At 55.4% G+C, this 18,617-nt stretch overlaps 7 protein-coding genes across 7 annotated transcripts; 5 read left to right on the plus strand and 2 right to left on the minus strand.

The window, feature by feature from the left end:
• Window positions 1–968: 968 nt before the first annotated feature.
• GGS23DRAFT_363408 (uncharacterized protein) lies at window positions 969–2,357 on the plus strand. The gene is made up of 3 exons (XM_051513267.1): window positions 969–1,404; window positions 1,513–1,704; window positions 1,891–2,357. The coding sequence occupies exons 1-3, from the start codon at window positions 1,158–1,160 to the stop codon at window positions 2,019–2,021; spliced, it is 570 nt and encodes a 189-aa protein (XP_051374696.1). The 5' UTR covers window positions 969–1,157; the 3' UTR covers window positions 2,022–2,357.
• A 1,515-nt stretch (window positions 2,358–3,872) lies between these two features.
• Window positions 3,873–4,204, plus strand: GGS23DRAFT_594141 (uncharacterized protein; the record flags this gene model as incomplete). The annotated part of the gene is made up of 2 exons (XM_051518117.1): window positions 3,873–3,928; window positions 3,994–4,204. The coding sequence occupies 2 exons, from the start codon at window positions 3,873–3,875 to the stop codon at window positions 4,202–4,204; spliced, it is 267 nt and encodes an 88-aa protein (XP_051374697.1).
• Window positions 4,205–4,656: 452 nt separating this feature from the next.
• Window positions 4,657–5,944, plus strand: GGS23DRAFT_363462 (uncharacterized protein). Its single transcript, XM_051513268.1, has 3 exons — window positions 4,657–4,997; window positions 5,077–5,420; window positions 5,523–5,944. The coding sequence occupies exons 1-3, from the start codon at window positions 4,807–4,809 to the stop codon at window positions 5,750–5,752; spliced, it is 765 nt and encodes a 254-aa protein (XP_051374698.1). The 5' UTR covers window positions 4,657–4,806; the 3' UTR covers window positions 5,753–5,944.
• A 560-nt stretch (window positions 5,945–6,504) lies between these two features.
• Window positions 6,505–7,250, minus strand: GGS23DRAFT_594143 (uncharacterized protein; the record flags this gene model as incomplete). The annotated part of the gene is made up of 3 exons (XM_051518118.1): window positions 6,505–6,932; window positions 7,005–7,144; window positions 7,213–7,250. 3 exons carry the CDS (start codon window positions 7,248–7,250, stop codon window positions 6,505–6,507), a joined length of 606 nt encoding a protein of 201 aa, XP_051374699.1.
• Window positions 7,251–8,394: 1,144 nt separating this feature from the next.
• On the minus strand, window positions 8,395–9,775 carry GGS23DRAFT_363511 (uncharacterized protein). Its single transcript, XM_051513269.1, has 2 exons — window positions 8,496–9,775; window positions 8,395–8,422 (listed from the first exon to the last, which is right to left on the minus strand). Exon 1 carries the CDS (start codon window positions 9,494–9,496, stop codon window positions 8,600–8,602), a length of 897 nt encoding a protein of 298 aa, XP_051374700.1. The 5' UTR covers window positions 9,497–9,775; the 3' UTR covers window positions 8,395–8,422; window positions 8,496–8,599.
• A 1,264-nt stretch (window positions 9,776–11,039) lies between these two features.
• GGS23DRAFT_363515 (NAD(P)-binding protein) lies at window positions 11,040–12,829 on the plus strand. The gene is made up of 2 exons (XM_051513270.1): window positions 11,040–12,287; window positions 12,350–12,829. The coding sequence occupies exons 1-2, from the start codon at window positions 11,410–11,412 to the stop codon at window positions 12,471–12,473; spliced, it is 1,002 nt and encodes a 333-aa protein (XP_051374701.1). The 5' UTR covers window positions 11,040–11,409; the 3' UTR covers window positions 12,474–12,829.
• Window positions 12,830–15,176: 2,347 nt separating this feature from the next.
• GGS23DRAFT_363527 (uncharacterized protein) lies at window positions 15,177–16,242 on the plus strand. The gene is made up of 2 exons (XM_051513271.1): window positions 15,177–15,670; window positions 15,963–16,242. The coding sequence occupies exons 1-2, from the start codon at window positions 15,455–15,457 to the stop codon at window positions 16,200–16,202; spliced, it is 456 nt and encodes a 151-aa protein (XP_051374702.1). The 5' UTR covers window positions 15,177–15,454; the 3' UTR covers window positions 16,203–16,242.
• Window positions 16,243–18,617: the final 2,375 nt, after the last annotated feature.

Here is an 18,617-nt window from a genome sequence, read left to right on the forward strand (position 1 = left end):
GGAATGCCCGCCTGTAGTGCCCCGCGACCTGCCTGGGGGATGTGCCAAGAGTTTTGTCAAACCCTCAAATGAGAAATGTCTTGCTAACTGGTTCTAACTACTCGTGGACGGTCACATCGCTGTTCAAGACTCGCCCCGAGTCTGAACACTAGGGAGTCTAGAGGGGGCATAGGGACCTGGCACGGAGGTAGGTAGGTATATCTAATAGGTAACCGTCAACACTGAGTTGCCGGACTGACTCCTCTCAGATGGCTTGGTAACGCCTTACTCAGCCAGTAGTAGTCTTTGCTAGAGACGAAATGGCATCCTTCAAGACATAGTCCGAGTGCGAGTCGCGCTAAGGGGGGTGAATCTACGCGTAGGTCGCGGTGCACGTGACGTTCCCCGTAGGGAAGGTCTCACGCAAATGTCAGCGAGCCGAGGCCCTGCGCACGGCAGTTTGGGGGAGCATTAGGGGGTGTTAGTGGGGTGCGTTAGCGGGGGAGGGGCTGAGCCGTAGCCCTCCGTGTTATGTTAGGTATCTGTCTCTCTTTACCTACGTGTTGTTCATAATACCTACCTACCTACCTACCTACCTTGTCTACGATGTGGGCATGAAAGGCAGGTAAGGCATATAACTTCCCTATATCCATGGAGGCGAACAGGTCGGCTGGTCCCGGGAATATAATAATGACGATTTGGCTAGGGTTCTGTTGGTTCGTCGACGTGCCTCGCCTACGCATCGCACTCTCTTCCTACATGTTATTCGAGGCACCCGAGCCAGGCGACGACGCGCGTGAGCAGCGAAACCCCGGGTCCCCTCCTGCCGGCACTGCCCACCCAAAGCCTCCTCTCGGAGCCCACGAGCGGTACCGCGTCTAATCCTAATGGAGAAGATACAGGCGAGATCGCGGGGAAGAGACACGGCACCGAGCCGCTAAGGATTGCCGGCTATATTATAACCGCGCCGGCATCCCGACGCATCGTGCCACGCCCCTACCCATCACCTATGCACGCATACGTTCTACACTCTTCTAGCTGCCCCCAACTAGAACCTCTTACATCGCAATCGCTGTCTCCTCTCGACTCTCCCCATCGCTCCGGACACGGGATCGGTGTTAGTAGGACGCTGGTTCACCCGAGAGTCGGGAAGAGCGAGCTTCGGAAGCGAATTACGCATGGCAACGATGGCGACCTCCGCCAGGGCCCCGGTAACCGTGGAGCACGCCACTCCGTCCGACATCTCCGACCTGATCACGGTGTGGTGGGACGCGTTCAGCGACGACTTCATCCAGCGCGTCTATCCGCAGACACCAGACGGCCGGGCCTGGCTCGAGCGCGCCTTTGCGCGGAACATGGCGCCCGAGGATCCTGAGCCAGGCGAGCTCGTGACGAAGTGCCTCATCGTGCGGGATCCGGCGGACGGTACTGTTCCCTCACCCCCCTTGCCCTCTTCACCCTCGACCGCTTGTTCCTCGTCGTCGTAACCACACCGGACGGACTAACGAATTCGCTGCCGCTTGGTAACAACAGGCCTCCCCGCCGCGATAGCCGTCTACCACGTGGTCCCGGAAGGTAGCGACGCGGCGCAGCGGTCGTGGCGTGCGCGGTGGCCGACCTTTGAGGACCTGCCAGACGTCAAGGGGCGCGAGGACGTGCTCGACAGCTTCTTCGGCCCCATGGAGAAGACGCAGACCTACCTGCTCGAGGGGCGCGGTCACGTCTGTACGTATTTTCCCCTTCCCCCCTCTCCCACGTCCCCCTTATCTCCGCCCCTCAAAATCATTTGCGTTTCTACCTTGCTACTGGGAACGTGATGAAGAACGAGTGAGAAAGAAAGGTGGGAACAAGGGATGAGCGGATACACCCCCTCGCCCGACAGAAGACTAATACCGCGCCGTCGCGAGCTAGTCCTCGAGGCCCTCGGCACGCGTGAGGCGCACCGCAAGAAGGGCTACGGCGGCGCGCTGGTGCGCTGGGGCGCCGACCTCGCCGACCGCCTGGGCGTCGAGTGCGGCCGCGGAAGCAGGACAGCTAACTGAGACGGTTGGCTGGCCCTGTCCGAGTGTGCGAATGAAAGAGAGCGGAGCTTAGGAGAGGGAAAAGGGGGGCCAACTTAGCGTTCGCGACCCCAAGTATCGAGTCTGGAGACGAAGACGGATATTATCGCGCCCGCGCGAAAAGGGCATGGGACTGGAGTTGGGTAGAAAGATGAAAGGATCCTAAACTCACCGTAAGAGCCCCAAAGCTAGTGTCTAAGGGCAGTTTCCTCGACAAGAGCATACAGCACTAGTGGCTTAACGTATCAGCTAGAATAACCGAAGAGGCTGCATTGAGTATATACTGAGTCTGGACAAGGTTACCAATACTCTATAGGCTCTCAGCTTGCCCCAAACCGAGCGATACCTAGGGATACGCTTCCTAAGACTTTTTCCGAAGGAATCTTACATTTGGCGCTGCCAGTAATTGGTCTCGAGCACGACATCCAGCCGGGAGCAACACTACCTAGTTAGGCCCTGCGTGTCTGGCTTTTCTCCCCCCTTCCTAAACGGCTAGGCCATTTCTCCAGAGATTGGAATTGGGATTGGTTCCTGAGCTGCTTCTGGCCAAAAAAGGCATCCTTACAGCCATAGTTTCGACTCTTCATACAACTCATGCGTAACTCGTATTTCTCCCAGCAACAACTTGCCTTAATTATAGACATCTTCCTCCTCCTAGTTCACCTCATTAACCGCTGCTCCCCTATGTTCGCTAGCATTCCTGTCATCATAGCTAGCCTTTTTCCGTTTCCCGCCTCGATGACTTGAAAAGCTGGCCGGCAAAGAACGCAAATGCGATCCTTTATCGAATTCGAATTCGTGAGAAATACTGAATAAATTCGTCCTGAGGATAGGAGGTGGAATCAGAGATGCTCTGCTGCGTCATGTAAGTATTACCTCATTAGGGGGTCCCTTCTCGTACAGCCATTTCTTGCATGTACCTATGTGGTGGCCATTTCCTGGCAACGAAGGCACGTAGGTAACAGGTACCTAAAAAGTAACCAGGTACTTGTATATGTATATATAGGTATTGCTACCAGTACTCTATGAATAAAACCTGGGTACCTGTACATAGCATGCCTCCAAGGTATCTATACCTCCACATGGATTGTGTTAGGATGTCGGTACATAACCTGAGTGTGTGGACTTTCGGTTGACATTTCCTGGTCGCCACCAGACATTGCGACGGAACACCCCCAATCCGTCAACTGCTATGTTATTTGCATTGGGGTTCGATTCACAGGCGTGCTGGCGTAGTCGCATTGGTGAATCACGTTAAGTCTACTGCCCTGACCAATCGGTGGTGTAGCATAACCTGATCGCCTCTGATCTGGGATATTTCCCCAGGTTTTGCCCTAGAGAGGCACTTGTGCCAAAACCGCAGTACTGCCTACCATATATCTAGATGCCTATCATAGAATCGTAAACGTCCCTTAATATAGACGGCCCGGCAGGTATGACAGGCCGCCCCGGCCGCGTTACTATACCACACTACAGGCGTGGAATCCATCATCGCCATCACGCCCTAACCGACCTAACGTCAATAATGGAAGACGGTCTTGCCGGAGTTTCGAGAAACATTATGACCAGAGAAGATGTACGGGGAAAACCCAGGTTCTGGCAACGCTTGCAGTTATGGGGAACCTCACCCTCTAGCGATGCTGTTGACATATAATGGCAATTTGTGGTATAAAGCCTTCCATGGAACCCGAAACTCGTCGAAGTCGTGAGGCACTTGTGACAGCACCGACAAGGATGACCTGAGGGAAGATTACCTGAACTTCATCGTGACACTTGTCTCAACAGATCGCTATTACCGAAAACATACCGACACACATATATACACCTTAAGCCATGTCGTCACCGTCATCAAACAGTCAAACCTTGAACACGTCTGGCAGCCCAAGCAGGTAATCCACGTCTCTCTCCCACCCCTCGACCCTGAATGGGCTCCCGAAGCTGAAATTGGGACCAGCCGAGACGGAGAACAGCCATCATACATGACGCAAAGGTACCTGAGCGAAGGCCCCACGATCCCCGCTGTCATCTCGGGAGCCAACGGCACCGGCAGCCAGGGGACCGAGGATAGGGCCAGGTACCACACAGCTAGGGCCGCCAAAGCCCTGAAGAAATTCGACGACGCCTGGAAGAATGCCAGCGACGAGCAAACGGAGCCGCAGCGCTGAGGGAGGCATAGCATAGTCTGTCTCTCATTGGGTCGACGATCGAGACCTAGGAATAATCTGCGACTACGCATGATTCTGTGCGGCCGGAGGGTTGTTACCTATGAATGTCTTGCTCTACGTGTCTGGCAGAGTCGTTGGATGTTGGTCTAGTGTATCATATGGCGATTAGATCGGTGGTAGCGTATGTATCATTCTAGTTCCCTTGGTGCCTAGGTAGGTAGGTAGGTAGGTATATTAGAACTTGCGTCGCTGTAAAGGGCGGGCGGGTAGCGGGAGGTCCCTCGCTACAGAAATACAAGTATCCACGTTTAACCAGATGTGGGTGTTTAGTGCATATTGATGTTCTGTGCTTCGCGGCTGGTCCCCTTCCTGTGATCCTACGATACCAGTTAGTGTCAACTAGTATGTGAATCCTTAGGAGGCTGAACCTGATTGAGGAGAACTAACTAGATGCTCAGGATAAGGCAATTCCTGCCGTGCGTTGTGCGTTTACGGCTCGGATCTACATTGATCCGTATACCCACAGCTCCCCACAGCTTAGATCGTCCTCGCTTATCCTATATCCGATCGTAGCGTTATGCAATACCACCATCACGTTTACGATGACGAGAACAGAGCCGATACCAACTTGCTCATTGCAAAAGAGCCGCCCATTGCAGAGAAGGGATCAATTTCCTGCCATCCACTGCTACCACTGCCCAACCCACGACCGCATCCAGACGGAATGCCTACCTAATGTACCGACGAAACAACCGCCCCAGGCCGCGATGCTTAGCCTGTGCGGAGACCGCAGGTCAGCGAGAGATCACCCCACGTAGCGGACGTCTTGGTGATGGAGTCGCTAACCACAAAGGCGATCACCGGGCCGACAGGATCGACTCGCAGACGGAAATTGCAGTAATGGTAATTTTCGTCTCCGCGCTGGGGCAGCTGCTCGACGGGAACCGGCGATGTCAGGTTTGTAACGCCCTCAGGCTTGGTCGAATGGTCAGCATACGGCGGAAGAACATCGAACCGAGTCGAGCTGGAGAATATCTTGAACTGGTAGGATTGTGTCCCCATCGTGCCCCGCGGCCAGCGGGCCAAGAGTTCCATGTCCTGCGACGCGTCTTCGACCAGCGCCCCCTGTCATTTTTTTTTTTCCTTAGACGACCGAAAGTCCCTTTCGGTGGCTCCGACCGAGTCCGCAAGATACCTTACCCACCTGGCAAACCACGTAAGTCGGTCGCATCGTCTCTTCACCCCATCTACCGCGTCCACATATTTCCTGCGCCCGACATAACATCGGACGAAATTACTTCCCGGCTCCCAGGCACAGGCGTAGTTATTGCGGAGAACCGGCAGAATTACCGGGGCGATAATCTCCCTGCCCCTTGGCTTGTAGACTTCGTACATCGCCCAGGCCGCACCCCAGGCGACGGCGGATATGCTGCACAGGTCAGCAGAAGACTTAACTTCTGGGATTTTGAGCAGATCCGACGTACGGGCTATCTCCCGAGGCTTGAAGGACTTGGGTCGAGACGGTTGCGCCAGGGGAAGGGAGGTTGATATTTTTGATGGCATTGTTGATCATCGTAAGCATGTACGGGCTTTGTCCAAACCCTCCAACCAGCACCACAGACGATTACATTATACGTTAGCTCGTCCGTTCAGATACATGAGTGCATATGCTCCAAGTTGGATGCACAAACCGTTGGGGCTATATTGATCTGATTTACAACTCGCAGGAGCCTGTCGGTGAGCAGCGACACGATATCGAAGGCTACGACGTCGAAAATATCGCGGATTTCCTCACTAATAAAGCCAATATGAACCTGTCTGGTCGGCAGGGGGGGAAGGGGGGGATCGCTTACCTATGAAATTCCACATCGGCTGCGCCTGGAATTCGCACCATAAAGGTTCTGTCCGATCCATCGAATTTTCTCCTGATCTCATGCTCCCACTTCACATCGCAAAACCAAAATTATCAATATAGTAATGCCCCAGCGGTCAAAATACCTACGACTTTTATCACTGGCAGTGTGGAAATGGGAGAGAGCGACCGCTATTAAATCACATACCTGGATGCACATCGCCATGTCGATATAGGGACGGGGAATCGACTCCCATGTCTCGCGGCCCAGCTTCTTTCTCAGCAGCAGTTCAAATTCATCATCCAAGTTGGGAGCGCCACAACGGATACCTGTCGGGTAGCCGAGTCTTGAGAGCGCTTTATTTCCGACCAAGTAACTAGTGACGTCCCCAAGAAGAAGGCCTATCAGAACATGACAGCCAAGTTTCATGAGTGTTGGCAGGTAAACTTACGACGTTGTACCTCCAACATCTAGGACTAGAAGTGTGGTTTCCGGGCTCTCCTGCGAAATTTGAGAACGGTCGACGACATCGGCGAGTGTGCCAATCGCCGCCGCCTCAGATTCCCCAATGAACGACGGCTGTGTCCTGCGGGCGGAGTATGAGTCCATAATCTTGGTTGACCTCACAGCTAGCATTAGTCGATCCTTCGCCCGTTCGTCCCAGCCAGTTGGGACAGCGAAGGAAATCTGGATAATAGACTTTTCTAATTTGTGCTGGCCGATCTTTGCCGCTATCTCACCTAATGTGTGGTCGTAGAGCTGCGTTAGGTAATATCCCACCACCTGGATGACAGTCTTATCAGCATGTAGGATCGCACGACAAGCATTCTTGACCTCAAATGAGTCATCCAGATAGTCAGGCAGAATGTCCGGGTCTGCCCAGAGAGGCCGGAACTACTGGATCGGGTTGGCGTCGGCTGGGATGCTGTAGCCCCAAGTGATTTCACCAGACTCGTCGTAGTGGATCTTAGTCGGAACCTTAGCGAAGCCTGAGTCTCGAGGCGAAGTTGCTGGCCAGTTTCTGACGATCTGCGGCAGATAGACGGAGATACCCTTCTCTACTAAGAGCCACGAGGCTGTCGAGTAGCTAACCCATGGTGGGATATCAGCGAAATCCTGCAAAAGATGGAATGCTCCCAACGAGAACTGGCATACCTGGACCCGAAGTCTATGCCAATCACTATACTAGGCATCGTGCTTGCCACCGAGGTTGCTAGTACTTGATGGTGTTGAGAGTGAGGATGAGACTGTGGTTCGAGTATGAATCGATAACATGCTGCCAGAGGCTTGAACTTATTGGAAAATTTGCTGCCTGAGGTCGCCATGATCGTTCAACCATTCATAGTTTCATAGTCAAAGTCATACGCCGAAAGAGGTTGGCTTCAACTCAGCATCAGGAAACTGAGGTGTCGAAGAAAGATTCAAACAAAGGTCACCGTAAGGAGGCAGTCTTGTATGCATGTATTTACCCTAATCAAACCCCACGGCCCAGTATCATTTTTTGCCAGCGATGCCCTAGCCTCCCACCAGAAGTCAGTTCCGTAAATAATATGTATTATTTGCCTGCCCCAGTGCCCCTTTCTAGTACCATCATGACTGTCGCCTCTTCATCAATACCTAGCCACATTCTTTCCCAGTCTCTCTAGTCGGTCAAATACCAGGTCTATGGGACACCCTATGCTTGAGAGCCCTGGTCGTCCTGGGGTGAATAAAGGGTAGTTACATATCATATTGTGGTGGTCATGTACATCGTTGCCATCACAACGAAACCCTGAGAGGTTTGTGGAGCAGAGAAGCGGCCGGATGACTTGGCTTTCCGAACTTCCCTACCTAGTAACTCGGAACATGACGCTGTCCTTCGTGATTGGCACCGCCGTATTCGGCCATGTCAGACTACCCCTTTCCCTATGGTTGGCAAAGGCGGTTGACTTTTTCAGAGCCAGCATGAAGCGCAACATGAAATCAACGAATATCACCTGCATGTTTCAGGGCCACGTTGTGCGCTGGTTGAGACGAGGATTAATTATAAGACTAGATATGTTCGACACTCACGCGTGCGAGGAGCTGGCAACCGCATTAAATAGATCTGAGACACTGGATGAGATGTCGCCCCATAAGGTAATGGCTAGCTTAGCATCTCCACAAGTTGGGCGCCACATGTCATCGTTATCTAGGAGAAAGTATACATAACAAAGAACCAGAAGTACAGTAGGGCTACCGGGGCAACACCGCCGGCCTACCGGAACAATGGGACTGTCATGGATCGGGAATAGTATGAGGCTTCGGGCTCATAGATCCCGAAAGGACTACTTGTTAATAGACAATGTCGTCGTCCTCTCCGGGTCTCGAAGGTATAATAATAGCGCTGTTGCACTTGGTGGTTAGCTCGTGGAGTCTTGCTTACTAGCTATTATACCAAACGGTTCACATCTACATACCCACAGGACGCAAGCCGAAGAGAGTACGCAGCTCAACGCATATTGTAAAATCCCAACCATATCGATAATTGATCGCTTAACGAATTTCTGATCGCAGAAATGGCTCAGAACGTCCACCAGATGTCCACCCCTCGTGCCTGGCTTCCAACGCCCCAACAGGCCAAACCTTCGGCCACTAAATCGCAACGGCGGGAGCTCCCATCCCAGCGGCCCTCTCGCCTCCAGACCTCCCCTAGGCGCTCGCAAGCGGGCCGACCGCAGGGAGTATCAAAGCGCAGAGCCCGTGGTCTCATGACGGGTGCTGTTACGGCAAAGAGCTTGGTCATCCAGGTCCACAATGGCGGCAGGATTACCGTAAACCACACCGGGAAATCTTGTGAGTACTGTTCCCTCCATCGCCGCCGCCGCAGGGCTAACGCGGCTGCCAATCCCAACGGTCCTGAGGATCCGATTTTGATGTCGTCGATGTCGTCGATGTCACTGTCGTCGACGGAGCCGTCGGTGCAGTTCATGGGGCAGACGGGGCACCCCGACGGTGAGTGGTCGACCGGGTCCCAGGGCCCGCCTGCCGAGGAGGTAGCACAGCCGGCCAAGAGTCGCCGAACCCGTCCGCGCGCCGACGACAACGCCGAGGACTCGTCGGCCAAGCGTCGCCGCACCGACGCGTCTACCAAAAACACCCCGCTGCCGGCCCCTGCCTCACCGATCCAGGCCGCCGCCCCCAAGAGGCGACCCACTCCCGCACAGAGGCGAGCTGCTGCCGCACAGAAGCGAGCCGTCACTATCGCACAGAAGCGAGCTGCCGCCGCCGCCGCCGCCGCGCAGGAGAAGGCCGCGGCACAGGAAGAGGCCACGGCGCAGGAGAAGGGCGCCGCAGCCACCATTCCACGAGAGCAAATGACGCCAGCGCAGAAACGCGCCGCCACTATCGCACAGAAGCGAGCCGCCGCCGCCCCAGCGCAGGACGAGGCAGCGCAGAAGGAAGCTGCCACAGCCGCCATTCCGCGGGAGCAAATGACGCCGGCGCAGAAACGAGCCGCGACTATCGCACAGAGGCGGGCCGCCGGCGAGGAGAAGCGAGCTGCTAGAGCTGCTGCTGCTGCTGAGAAGCGAGCGGCGACGCGATTAGCCGCCGTGAACGCCACCAAGCGCGCCACCAAGAGCGCCAGCGAGCTCGAGCAGGAGCAGAACTACGAGGAGGAATACGATGAGTACGAAGACGAGGAATACGAGGAAGAGGATGAGGGAGAGGAGGTGTACGAGGATGACGAGGATTACGAGGAGCAGCCGGAGCAGCCAGGGCCAGCCGCAGCGCACTCGCTCGCGCTGGCCGCGGCGCATAGCGCAGCAGGGGAAACGGCGTGGCCGCTGCCGGGCCCGCCGCCGGGGGTGGCCGGGAGCCAGGGGCTGTATGGACGCGCCTCGCAGGGGCCGCCCGAGACGCCGGCGAGGCCGTGGCAGCACCCGCCGGCTTCGATGCCAGCGCCGAGCACGCCGTTCGCGCGGATGCTCTCGAGCGCGCGCGGAGGCCCCGTGCCCGCGCCCACGCGCCTGTTCCCATCCGCGCCGTCGCCCGCCCAGCCGAACCCGCTCCCTGCCGCCCCCCCGGCCCAGCAGGCCTCTACCCAGGCCGCCGACCCCAACCCCAACAGCGAGAACTTCTCCCATACCGCTACCATCCCCGGCTACGACCGATAGGATCTCGCTGAGAGTGGGGATAACTTGCCCTCGCGCCTCTAGGTGCTGAGAGAGGGCTGGCAGGTCTGTGTTCGATGGCTAGACCGATGGTGTGGATGCTGGCGCGTGCTCGGCATGGATATAGCGCCTCGTATCGCTCTTGTTGCTGCGGAGGGGGCCTTTGTCAGGATCGGCAGGGAGGGTGGACTACTTTTGCTTTCAGGGGTAGCTTTAGCTTTTTTCAGACTTGCAGACGTACATTGTGTACTATCATCCTCTGTGCGATGACTCCAATGCCAACAATACAACTTATGGATAATATCACTGTCTAGTAACATGTGGTATCGTCTTATCGCTCTCCTTACTTTCTCTTTCCCCTTTCCTCTTGTTCGGAGAATACCGCGTAAGCCCTCGATGACAGCTGTCGATAACAGCTTTGTTGTACACCTTTGTTTCGTAGGTATATTGTTGCAAGTGATTGTTGGGAGACACCCCATCGTACACACAGATCCATGGAATGAGGACTCGGGAATAAGTATGCTCAGATGTATCGTTGTCCCAAGATTGCGTGTCCCTTTTATCGATTCGAAGCATAATATCAGTGCCCCTCTCCTCTTCTCCCACAAGAATGCGCATAAGGTCTATTTCCGCTCTCTGGATGTGGCGGGAGCTGCCGATATTTTCCCTTCTAGTTGCGTCCATAACTCCCATCGCCGCCAGGTACGAGGATCATGCGATCGATGACGAATTGCAGCTTGGAGTGTAATGGCCATTATTGGCCACGAGAATGCAATCCCCGTGTTAAAAGTCCGGACCGTAGGCACGGATGATATCTGACTGGATCCTTATCTCCGACAATCTCCATCGGAAGAAAGGTCTCATCGTCTTGTGATCATGGAGCCAACCTAGAAGTGTCCATATAGTCCAGGCCATCCCGGCGACCCGCCATAGGAATAAGGCTGCCTAGAGATATACATAGATGGAGGTGCGGATATGTGGATAGGTAAATAGATTTAGGTAGCTCTAAGTTTTTAATCCCCTCTTCCTCCCGTCCATGATACCATGCGTTCGTAAACCGATTTGTGCAGAACCAATTTCTCCTCCGAGTCAACCCGTTCTTCTGCCCTACCTTTGTGATCAGGCATCCCGTCCCCTTCCCTAGGGCGAGAATCTTGCTGCGGTGACGACGCTACGATAGGAAAGAAAGATAGCCACGGTGCGATAAAACCCGAGCACGATGGGCTTGCTTTGGAACTTTCTCGCTATGATCTGGTACCAGCTCACCTTCAAGCCGAAGCCGCTCTCTGACGACATTTGGCTGTGGGGGCAGACGGCCATCGTGACGGGTTCCAATGCCGGCCTGGGATTCGAAGCGGCCAAGGAGCTGGCTCTGCACGGGTTATCGCGCTTAATCCTAGGCGTGCGGGATGCAGCGAGGGGGGAAGCCGCCAGGGCAGAGATCGCCCGGCTCGCGCCCGAGTGCAAAATTGAGGTGTGGTCTCTCGACCAGGAGTCCTGGGAGAGCATTGTGGCATTCGGGGAACGCGTAGACCGGCAACTCGACCGCGTCGACATTGCGTTGTTGAATGCGGGGTTGAAACGACTGGAGTTCAGCCAGTCTCCAACGGGCCACGAGGCCCACGTCCAAGTCAACCACTTGGGCACAGCGTTGCTGTCGCTCTTGCTCGTCGGGCGGTTGCGACGGACTGCGCGTGAGACGCGGAAGCCTGGCCGCATGAGCATCACCGCATCGAGCGTCGCCTTCTGGGCGCGTCTCAGCGACGTCCAAGAGCCGCAAGGAGGGAACGGTATCCTTGCTTGGCTCGACAACCCGGCGTCTTTCGTCCCTGGCGAGAACCACTACTGCGTCTCTAAGCTGCTCAACGTGCTGTGGACGCGCGCCCTTGCTATCCATCTCTACCCCCGAGACATTGTTCTCAACACCTTCAATCCTGGGTACTGCCGAAGCCAATTCCACCGCGAAGACCCAAGGGGAGAAAGTATGGCTAAGTACCTAGCCTTTGACACCGCTCAAGGCGGCTATCACCTCACCGATGCCGTGATACGCCACCCGAATAGCCACGGAGCCTACCTGAGCGAGCAGACAATCAGACCGTAAGTTGCACCATACTCGGAGGAGGTAGTAGAACTCAGCCAGCTGACAGAAACTCCGTCAGGGTGCCCCAGGAAATATCCTCGGCCAAGGGGATGGATTCGCAGCAGTTTCTATGGGATGAAACACTGGCACTGTTCGAGCGAGAGTGTCCAGAGGTCGACATCGAAGAATTCAGGCGGGGATGAGCGAAATGGTGACCACCATGCGCAGTCGAAGCGGGGCGCCGCCGCCGACAGATATCAAGGGATGGCACCATTGAAGATACAGCCGATCCAGAAATAGCAGGTCTCTTTATATCCAAAAGGTGCACCGGCAATTGGTGACATGAAACTGATCTTGGCCACCCTTTTCAGACCTCCCTTAGCAGGCCAGATTTCAGATGCGTACCCTAGACAAAAACACGCGAGCGAAGTTGGCCATGTTAGCGCTGTAGGAATTGGAAAGCGTAATCGCTCGTATTAAAGCGGGAATTTGGAGGACTCGCAAGGATGGAGTAATATTCCAAATTACAGGTGCGGATATCGCATGGTCATATGGGCGTCGGCTCCCAAGTTTGGTAGAAGAACAGATCCACCTCGTCGCTAAAGATTGATCAGAGCGGTGAGAAGTAAAGTGCAGAATGTTCTCTTCCGGCTCGGGTATCCGAAAGAATCAAACCAAATAGATGCAAAGACGGAACTGCTCGTCCACCGTGTAGCCAAGCCGAATTCACTTCACTTCTCAGGCGTCCGAACCCGGCGAAGGGGGTAGGTATCAGCTGGGAGGGCCCAACGCGGGAGGACGGCTGTCATTTCATCTAGTTTCGGGCGGTCCATCTACGAATACGCCTCGTGGAAAAGATGAAATATAGGCACAAGATCTCGCCTCTTCGAACCCTGCACCGAGGATTCTACTGAAATGAGCGAAAAGAGCTGGGGAAAGCTAGGGAGGCGGGCTACGCCAGGCATGTCGCGATGCGATGGCAACATGACGCGACTGGAGTTGATTCGAGTGCGGGGAGGATTCTGCAAAGCCTACTCAGGGAGAAACGAGGATAACGATGTGCTAACGCGACGTGAAAAAAAAAAGGATCAAGTTGTATGATCTGGAGCGGACGGGCGGGTCAATTGCGCGGCAAGTTGGCTAGGGACTCGTCAACCAGAGCGTGCCGCCGACCGAAGCGGGTATCCAAGGGAATAGACAATTCCACGATTAGGCAGGTTTTCCGGCGGTAGCAGGATACTCGCGATGGTCTCCCCGTCAGACGCCCGCGATATTACTCTCTGATGAGGGGTGGATGTCGACCCCGGCGGGAGAGCGAGCTACCCAGCGAACCGGTCAGTTCCAGGGTGAAGAGAAGTCAAGTTAAGTTCGCTGAGGGAATTGGGTAAAATCGAAAGTAATCGGGCTACTCCAGTCCGTCCACCCGTCGAGACAGCCCAGTCAGTCACCATTTCTTTTTCCTGCCGGGTGCATGGCCGGGCCAGGCGTCGAGGCGCGCGCGGCGACGCTCAAGCACCAGTGAAATGAGCGAACGTGGTCGCAGGCGAGTCAGAAGACCCAACCAGAGAGCACAGACTTCCAACTCGATCGAGTAAAGAGCGGGAATCAACAGTGCAAGAGGGAGGGAGAGCTACGATACATAGAAAGGATGAATAGGACAAGAAATTAGTGCAACGGACGGATTGGCGGACGGGTGGGTAGACGAGGTAGGTTGGTCGGTGAGTATGTGAGGCTAGGCCGCCTTGGGGAGGGAGGAGAGGGAGAGAGAGAGCGAGGTCGAGGAAGACAAGACGGCGGAGCAGGAAGATAAAAAGGGGGCGTAGGAGGGGGAAGAGAGACGGGAAGCGATGAGACGGAGGGGGGGGAGAAGAAGAAGAAGGGCTGGATGTGATATGTAGGAAGACTCGAGAAGGGATGTTGACGAGGATCAGTGGAGGAGGAGGAGGAGGAGGAGGAGGAGAAGGGAGGGTCCAATCTCAGCGATTACGGGCGTTCCGAAGGTCGTGTAATATTACGGGCTAAGACTGATACGCCCCAGTCGATTTCGTGATCCCATTCGCCTGCTCCCTGGTTATTTTTCTCCTTCTCTCAGGCTCTCTCCTCCGGTACCCTCCTCTGTCGACCGATTCTAGACCTGATTAGCCGGGGCGGTTTATGCAGCGACCTGGTCACCCAGCACTTGTTGCCCTTCCAAGGCACCGGGCATCGTTCAGTCTTAGTATGGCTGCTATTGTTGTTGTTATTTAGGTGGGTGGTGTGCGCGAGTGTGTGTCGTAACAAGACGGGGGATAACGGAAGAGAGCGAGGGAGAGGAATCGAATCGAATCAAGGGCCCTAAAACCAACACCACCGTCACCACCATTACTACTACCACTTACCGTCGCCTCCTGTTCGTGTGCTTCTTATTTCTGCCCCCCTCCCCCCCCCCCCCCCCTCAAAATAATACGCGGCAGAGAGGGAAAGGATTTTTTTTTTAATGAGAGAGGTTTTTGAGAAAACACGCAAGGAAAAAAAAAGGAAAAAAAGAAAAGAGAAAAAAAAAACGGTCGACTGTGCGCGGAGCATAATAGTGCCTGTTCCCCTCGAGCACTATCAAGCACCCTCACACACATACATACAACATACATAGACGCGCGCGCGCACACACACACAACACGCACAGCTCACACCACTCGGGGCACCTCTAATCAATCACCTTGCCGCCCTCTTCAATCCTTCATCTTCATCGCCCTCCCCCCGTCGACTCGATTCCTCCCCGTCTCCTTCTCTCTCCCTTCTCTCTCCCACAACACGACCGCTCCCCCTCCCCGCCATACCACGCACTCACTCTGTATCCAGCCTCCCAAGCAGACGCTCTTCGTATTAATCGCGAGGTTCCCGCGTGGAATTTTTTCAAGTTTCCGACGCGCAATCCGTCGTATTCACCCCTGCCCGACACCAGAGCGGAGTCCTTGTAAGCTGCCCAATTTCTTTGTCTATCTCCACCTCTCGCTCTCTTCCCTCCCTCCCTTCTCGCGTGCCTCTGCCCCGATCGCATTCTGCTTCCCATCCGCGTTTTGCGTCGCAGCGTCTTGGTCGAAGCCTCACCCATCCCGCCTACTTGTACGCTAATCTCCAGTGTCAAAGCTGCCTCTTTTTTCCTCTTTTTTCCCCCTCCCCTTTTTCTTCGACAGGCACAGCACAAATGGCTCGCGAAGGCACGCGATCCGCGACTGGCAACTCCAAGCCGCGCATCTTTCAGACTGTCGACACCGCGCCCGCCATCAAGCGCACCACCAAGCCCAAGAAGGCATCCCCGCCCACCACCAGCGCCGCGGCCAAAGTCAAGGCCGCCGCAAAGCCCACCGGTGTCACCAAGAAGAGAGCTCCTCCGCCGAAGAAGGAAGGTGTCGCAACCAAGGTATGTTACGTGCCGTTTTCATTCTTCTGCTGCATTGCCTCGCATGCGCCCTACCCACAGCATCCTTCGGCGGCATCCCGACGAGGCGGGAATATGCAGGGTGCACATGCGCTGTTCGTGGCATGCGATGCGACGACATTTTTTCGTGTGCCGTCTGAGATTTCATGGTCGCATTTTTTTGAGAAGGAGAAACCAATAAAAAAATAAAACAAAAGAAGAACCTCGAGTCTGTAGATCGCGGGGGGGGGGGGGGAGGGCGTGCTGCGACAACTACTTACGCTAGAGGTTGCAGGTCAAGGCTGCCGTCAAGAAAGCTGCTGAGAAGGCAGCCGACAAGGCCACGGACAAGTCAGCCGAGAAGCCAAGTGACAAAGCAAGCGAGAAGTTGAGCGAGAAGCCGAGTGAGAAGGCAAGCGAGAAGCCCGCGGAGAAGGCGGCCGAGAAGTCAGCCGAGAAGTCGGAAGACAAGCCGGAGAAGCCCGAGAAGGCCGAAAAGCCTGAGAAGGCCGAGAGACCAAAGAAGGTGATTTAGCCGTGGCATTGCAGCATCGCTCGACGAGATTCCCGGCTAACTCCTCACGCAGGCCGCTGCCAAGGCCAAGACTGGCTCCAAATAGGCCATGTTGTGATTGCGCCGCAAATCTCGATCCGATCCGCGAGATGGCCTAAATCAGGCCATGGATGGTACGAGCACAGCCGTCCTCGCCATCTTCTGTCGCCTACTGGTTTCCGCATCCTAGTACTGGGCTCTTTCTTTGATTCCGCACGCCGACCGCTGGCTTTGACGAGTCTTGTTTCCGTTGAGTGTACACGAGCTGGTAGAGCATAGGATGAAATTAGCACTGCAGACCTAGGAATTCTTCCGCGCGTCCTAGCTAAATTAGCCGGCTAAGCTATCCTGTTCGGCCCCGGCTTGACTTCGTAGGCTGGACTGGGGGTGCCAACATCGCACGGGAACACGACCAGCTCCGGGGGAGGAGACGGGGACAACACATAGTTCGCAATCCGGGAGCGCGTATCGTTATGTTCCCTTGCTCTGCAGGAAGGTGTTGGGGAGAGGTAGAGGGAAGGGGTATGCGTCCATGCCATCGTGAGCTTTTGTATGTAGTCTTTAATGATGGTGGAATCCTGAAGGCTCTAGGAGGAGGGCCCTATCCTGTTTAGGTCAGGTAGTCCCTCCCAGGTCCGATAGTACAAGCACGAATATGTGGTAAACGACTCTACGCTGTCTTTTTATGGCCGCGTTATGAGCTATACAGTGCTGGCTAGCGTGCCGCCTGCCCTCCTCTCTTTGCCTACCAAATCAATACATTCTTATACTTCTTCACTCATCCATGCGAGCGTGTGTTATAAATCAGGCGAGTATCATATATCCGTATCCATAAGTTCTTAGCATTCAAGGTCGTGTAATGGGACAAGGAGAAAGGGATAAGAGAAAGGGGTAGGTTTGCCAAGACTTGGCCCCTGAAAGTGCCAACGCAGCATCCGCTCTCCCCTCGTCCTGGACAGACCAGATCCCATAGTAATGGCCACAGGAGATAAATATACGTACGCATCTCTAACCAAGCTACACCTTCAATCATCCGTCCAGCCCACCTAAACCGCTCTTTTCTAAGCACCGAAGAACGATCACCTACACTAGGAATTTATCGGGACTTACGACTCCTATCAAGAAGCATACTCCCGATTCCAACTCAGGGGTAAGCGCAGATCACCGGCGTACTCACCCCCCCATCTCCTCCACGGCTAGTATCCGTCAACCACCACAGAACCGACCGAGGAGAGAGAGAGAAAAGCCGAAGAGTGAGCACTACGAGCAACCGCCCAATAGCCCAACTTGCCTACCCCGATTAAAAGACCACAGACGCAATTGCATCCGAAGAAAGACGTCAAGGCCCAGGGCGCGGTGCGCCCTTCGCAATCCGAGCCTTGGGGGCGGGCGAAGAGTAGTGGGTTCCACGGTCGGCAATGTGTACGAGTGACACCGAACACCGCCGAAGCCGGGCAGTGGGTGCCGCGGGATCTCCAGGGTGATAGACACCCGAGCCCTGGTGCGAGGCTAGGCGCATACACACGCACGCAACCCCCAGCATAACTACTGTTCTCCACTTTTCGGGTTCCGTCCCAAGCCGTCGGTAAGGCGACACGTCATCAGCCAGGCGCCGGACCGCCCTGTCTCAGCCCCAGGAGGCGCGCACCTGGCGCGTCGGCCCGAACGCGCTCCCATCGAGCCTCCCGTCGTCGCTAGTCGCGGGGGAGGGGGTAAGCTAGGGCTGCCAAACTAGCCTAGCGCTGAGCGAAGAGGAGGAGGGCTCTTATCTAAGCCTGGTCGGCGGCGAGGCCAACTAACACCCACACACGTCCGGCTGGGCGTCCTCAACGTGCCGCAGTGCCCTGCTCTGTCGCGAGCCTTCTGGCCGCTGCCCACGGGTGCAGTAGCGGGCGTGCGGGCGTTGCTTACGCCGCGGCGGCTCCCGCCTAGCGCCGTCTAGCGCCCGACGGAGCGGCGGGGTGCCGCTGATCGAGTTAAGACGGTCTGCCCTCGGGCCCGATAAAAGGGGGGGGGTTAGGACAAGCCGCCCCTGGCCGGACCGATAGAGGATTCGGCGTATTAACTCACTAGTAACGCTATCGTGTGATAGATCGTATAAAGGCCTCGTGGTTGTGCTTTCTACTAGGGCTGGGGGTGTCTTGGTTACGCCAACCACACCGATTGTTATATTCCTCGGATATTACCTCCTCGTATCACGGACGTCTTCGCCGCCCTACCTTCTGCTCGCCATATCGTCACATACATACACGCTTAAGTAGCGCATCACAGCTTGGCTCGGCTACCAACTAGCCGTCACGGGAACATCTAGATGCTTTCTATTTAGCTACAGCGGACAATATAGCTTGCCTGGAAGGGAAGCAAAGGCCCAATACTAGGGACCCGTGGATTACTTGT

Source organism: Durotheca rogersii, assembly GCF_024521655.1.
Source record: "Durotheca rogersii strain YMJ 92031201 chromosome Unknown GGS23scaffold_4, whole genome shotgun sequence".
NCBI lineage: Eukaryota > Fungi > Ascomycota > Sordariomycetes > Xylariales > Xylariaceae > Durotheca > Durotheca rogersii.

Excerpts from the sequence above, each read along its gene's own strand:
- GGS23DRAFT_363408 (XM_051513267.1), top strand. The coding sequence starts at position 1,158 with ATGGCAACGATGGCGACCTCCGCCAGGGCCCCGGTAACCGTGGAGCAC. Across the intron at positions 1,405-1,512 it reads CGTGCGGGATCCGGCGGACG|GCCTCCCCGCCGCGATAGCC; the intron begins GTACTGTTCCCT and ends TGGTAACAACAG. Across the intron at positions 1,705-1,890 it reads CGAGGGGCGCGGTCACGTCT|TCCTCGAGGCCCTCGGCACG; the intron begins GTACGTATTTTC and ends GTCGCGAGCTAG.
- GGS23DRAFT_363462 (XM_051513268.1), top strand. The coding sequence starts at position 4,807 with ATGACGAGAACAGAGCCGATACCAACTTGCTCATTGCAAAAGAGCCGC. Across the intron at positions 4,998-5,076 it reads AGCCTGTGCGGAGACCGCAG|GATCGACTCGCAGACGGAAA; the intron begins GTCAGCGAGAGA and ends CCGGGCCGACAG. Across the intron at positions 5,421-5,522 it reads TTACCCACCTGGCAAACCAC|GCGTAGTTATTGCGGAGAAC; the intron begins GTAAGTCGGTCG and ends TCCCAGGCACAG.
- GGS23DRAFT_363511 (XM_051513269.1), bottom strand. The coding sequence starts at position 9,496 with ATGGCGGCTGTGGCAGCTTCCTTCTGCGCTGCCTCGTCCTGCGCTGGG.
- GGS23DRAFT_363515 (XM_051513270.1), top strand. The coding sequence starts at position 11,410 with ATGGGCTTGCTTTGGAACTTTCTCGCTATGATCTGGTACCAGCTCACC. Across the intron at positions 12,288-12,349 it reads AGCGAGCAGACAATCAGACC|GGTGCCCCAGGAAATATCCT; the intron begins GTAAGTTGCACC and ends AAACTCCGTCAG.
- GGS23DRAFT_363527 (XM_051513271.1), top strand. The coding sequence starts at position 15,455 with ATGGCTCGCGAAGGCACGCGATCCGCGACTGGCAACTCCAAGCCGCGC. Across the intron at positions 15,671-15,962 it reads AGGAAGGTGTCGCAACCAAG|GTCAAGGCTGCCGTCAAGAA; the intron begins GTATGTTACGTG and ends TAGAGGTTGCAG.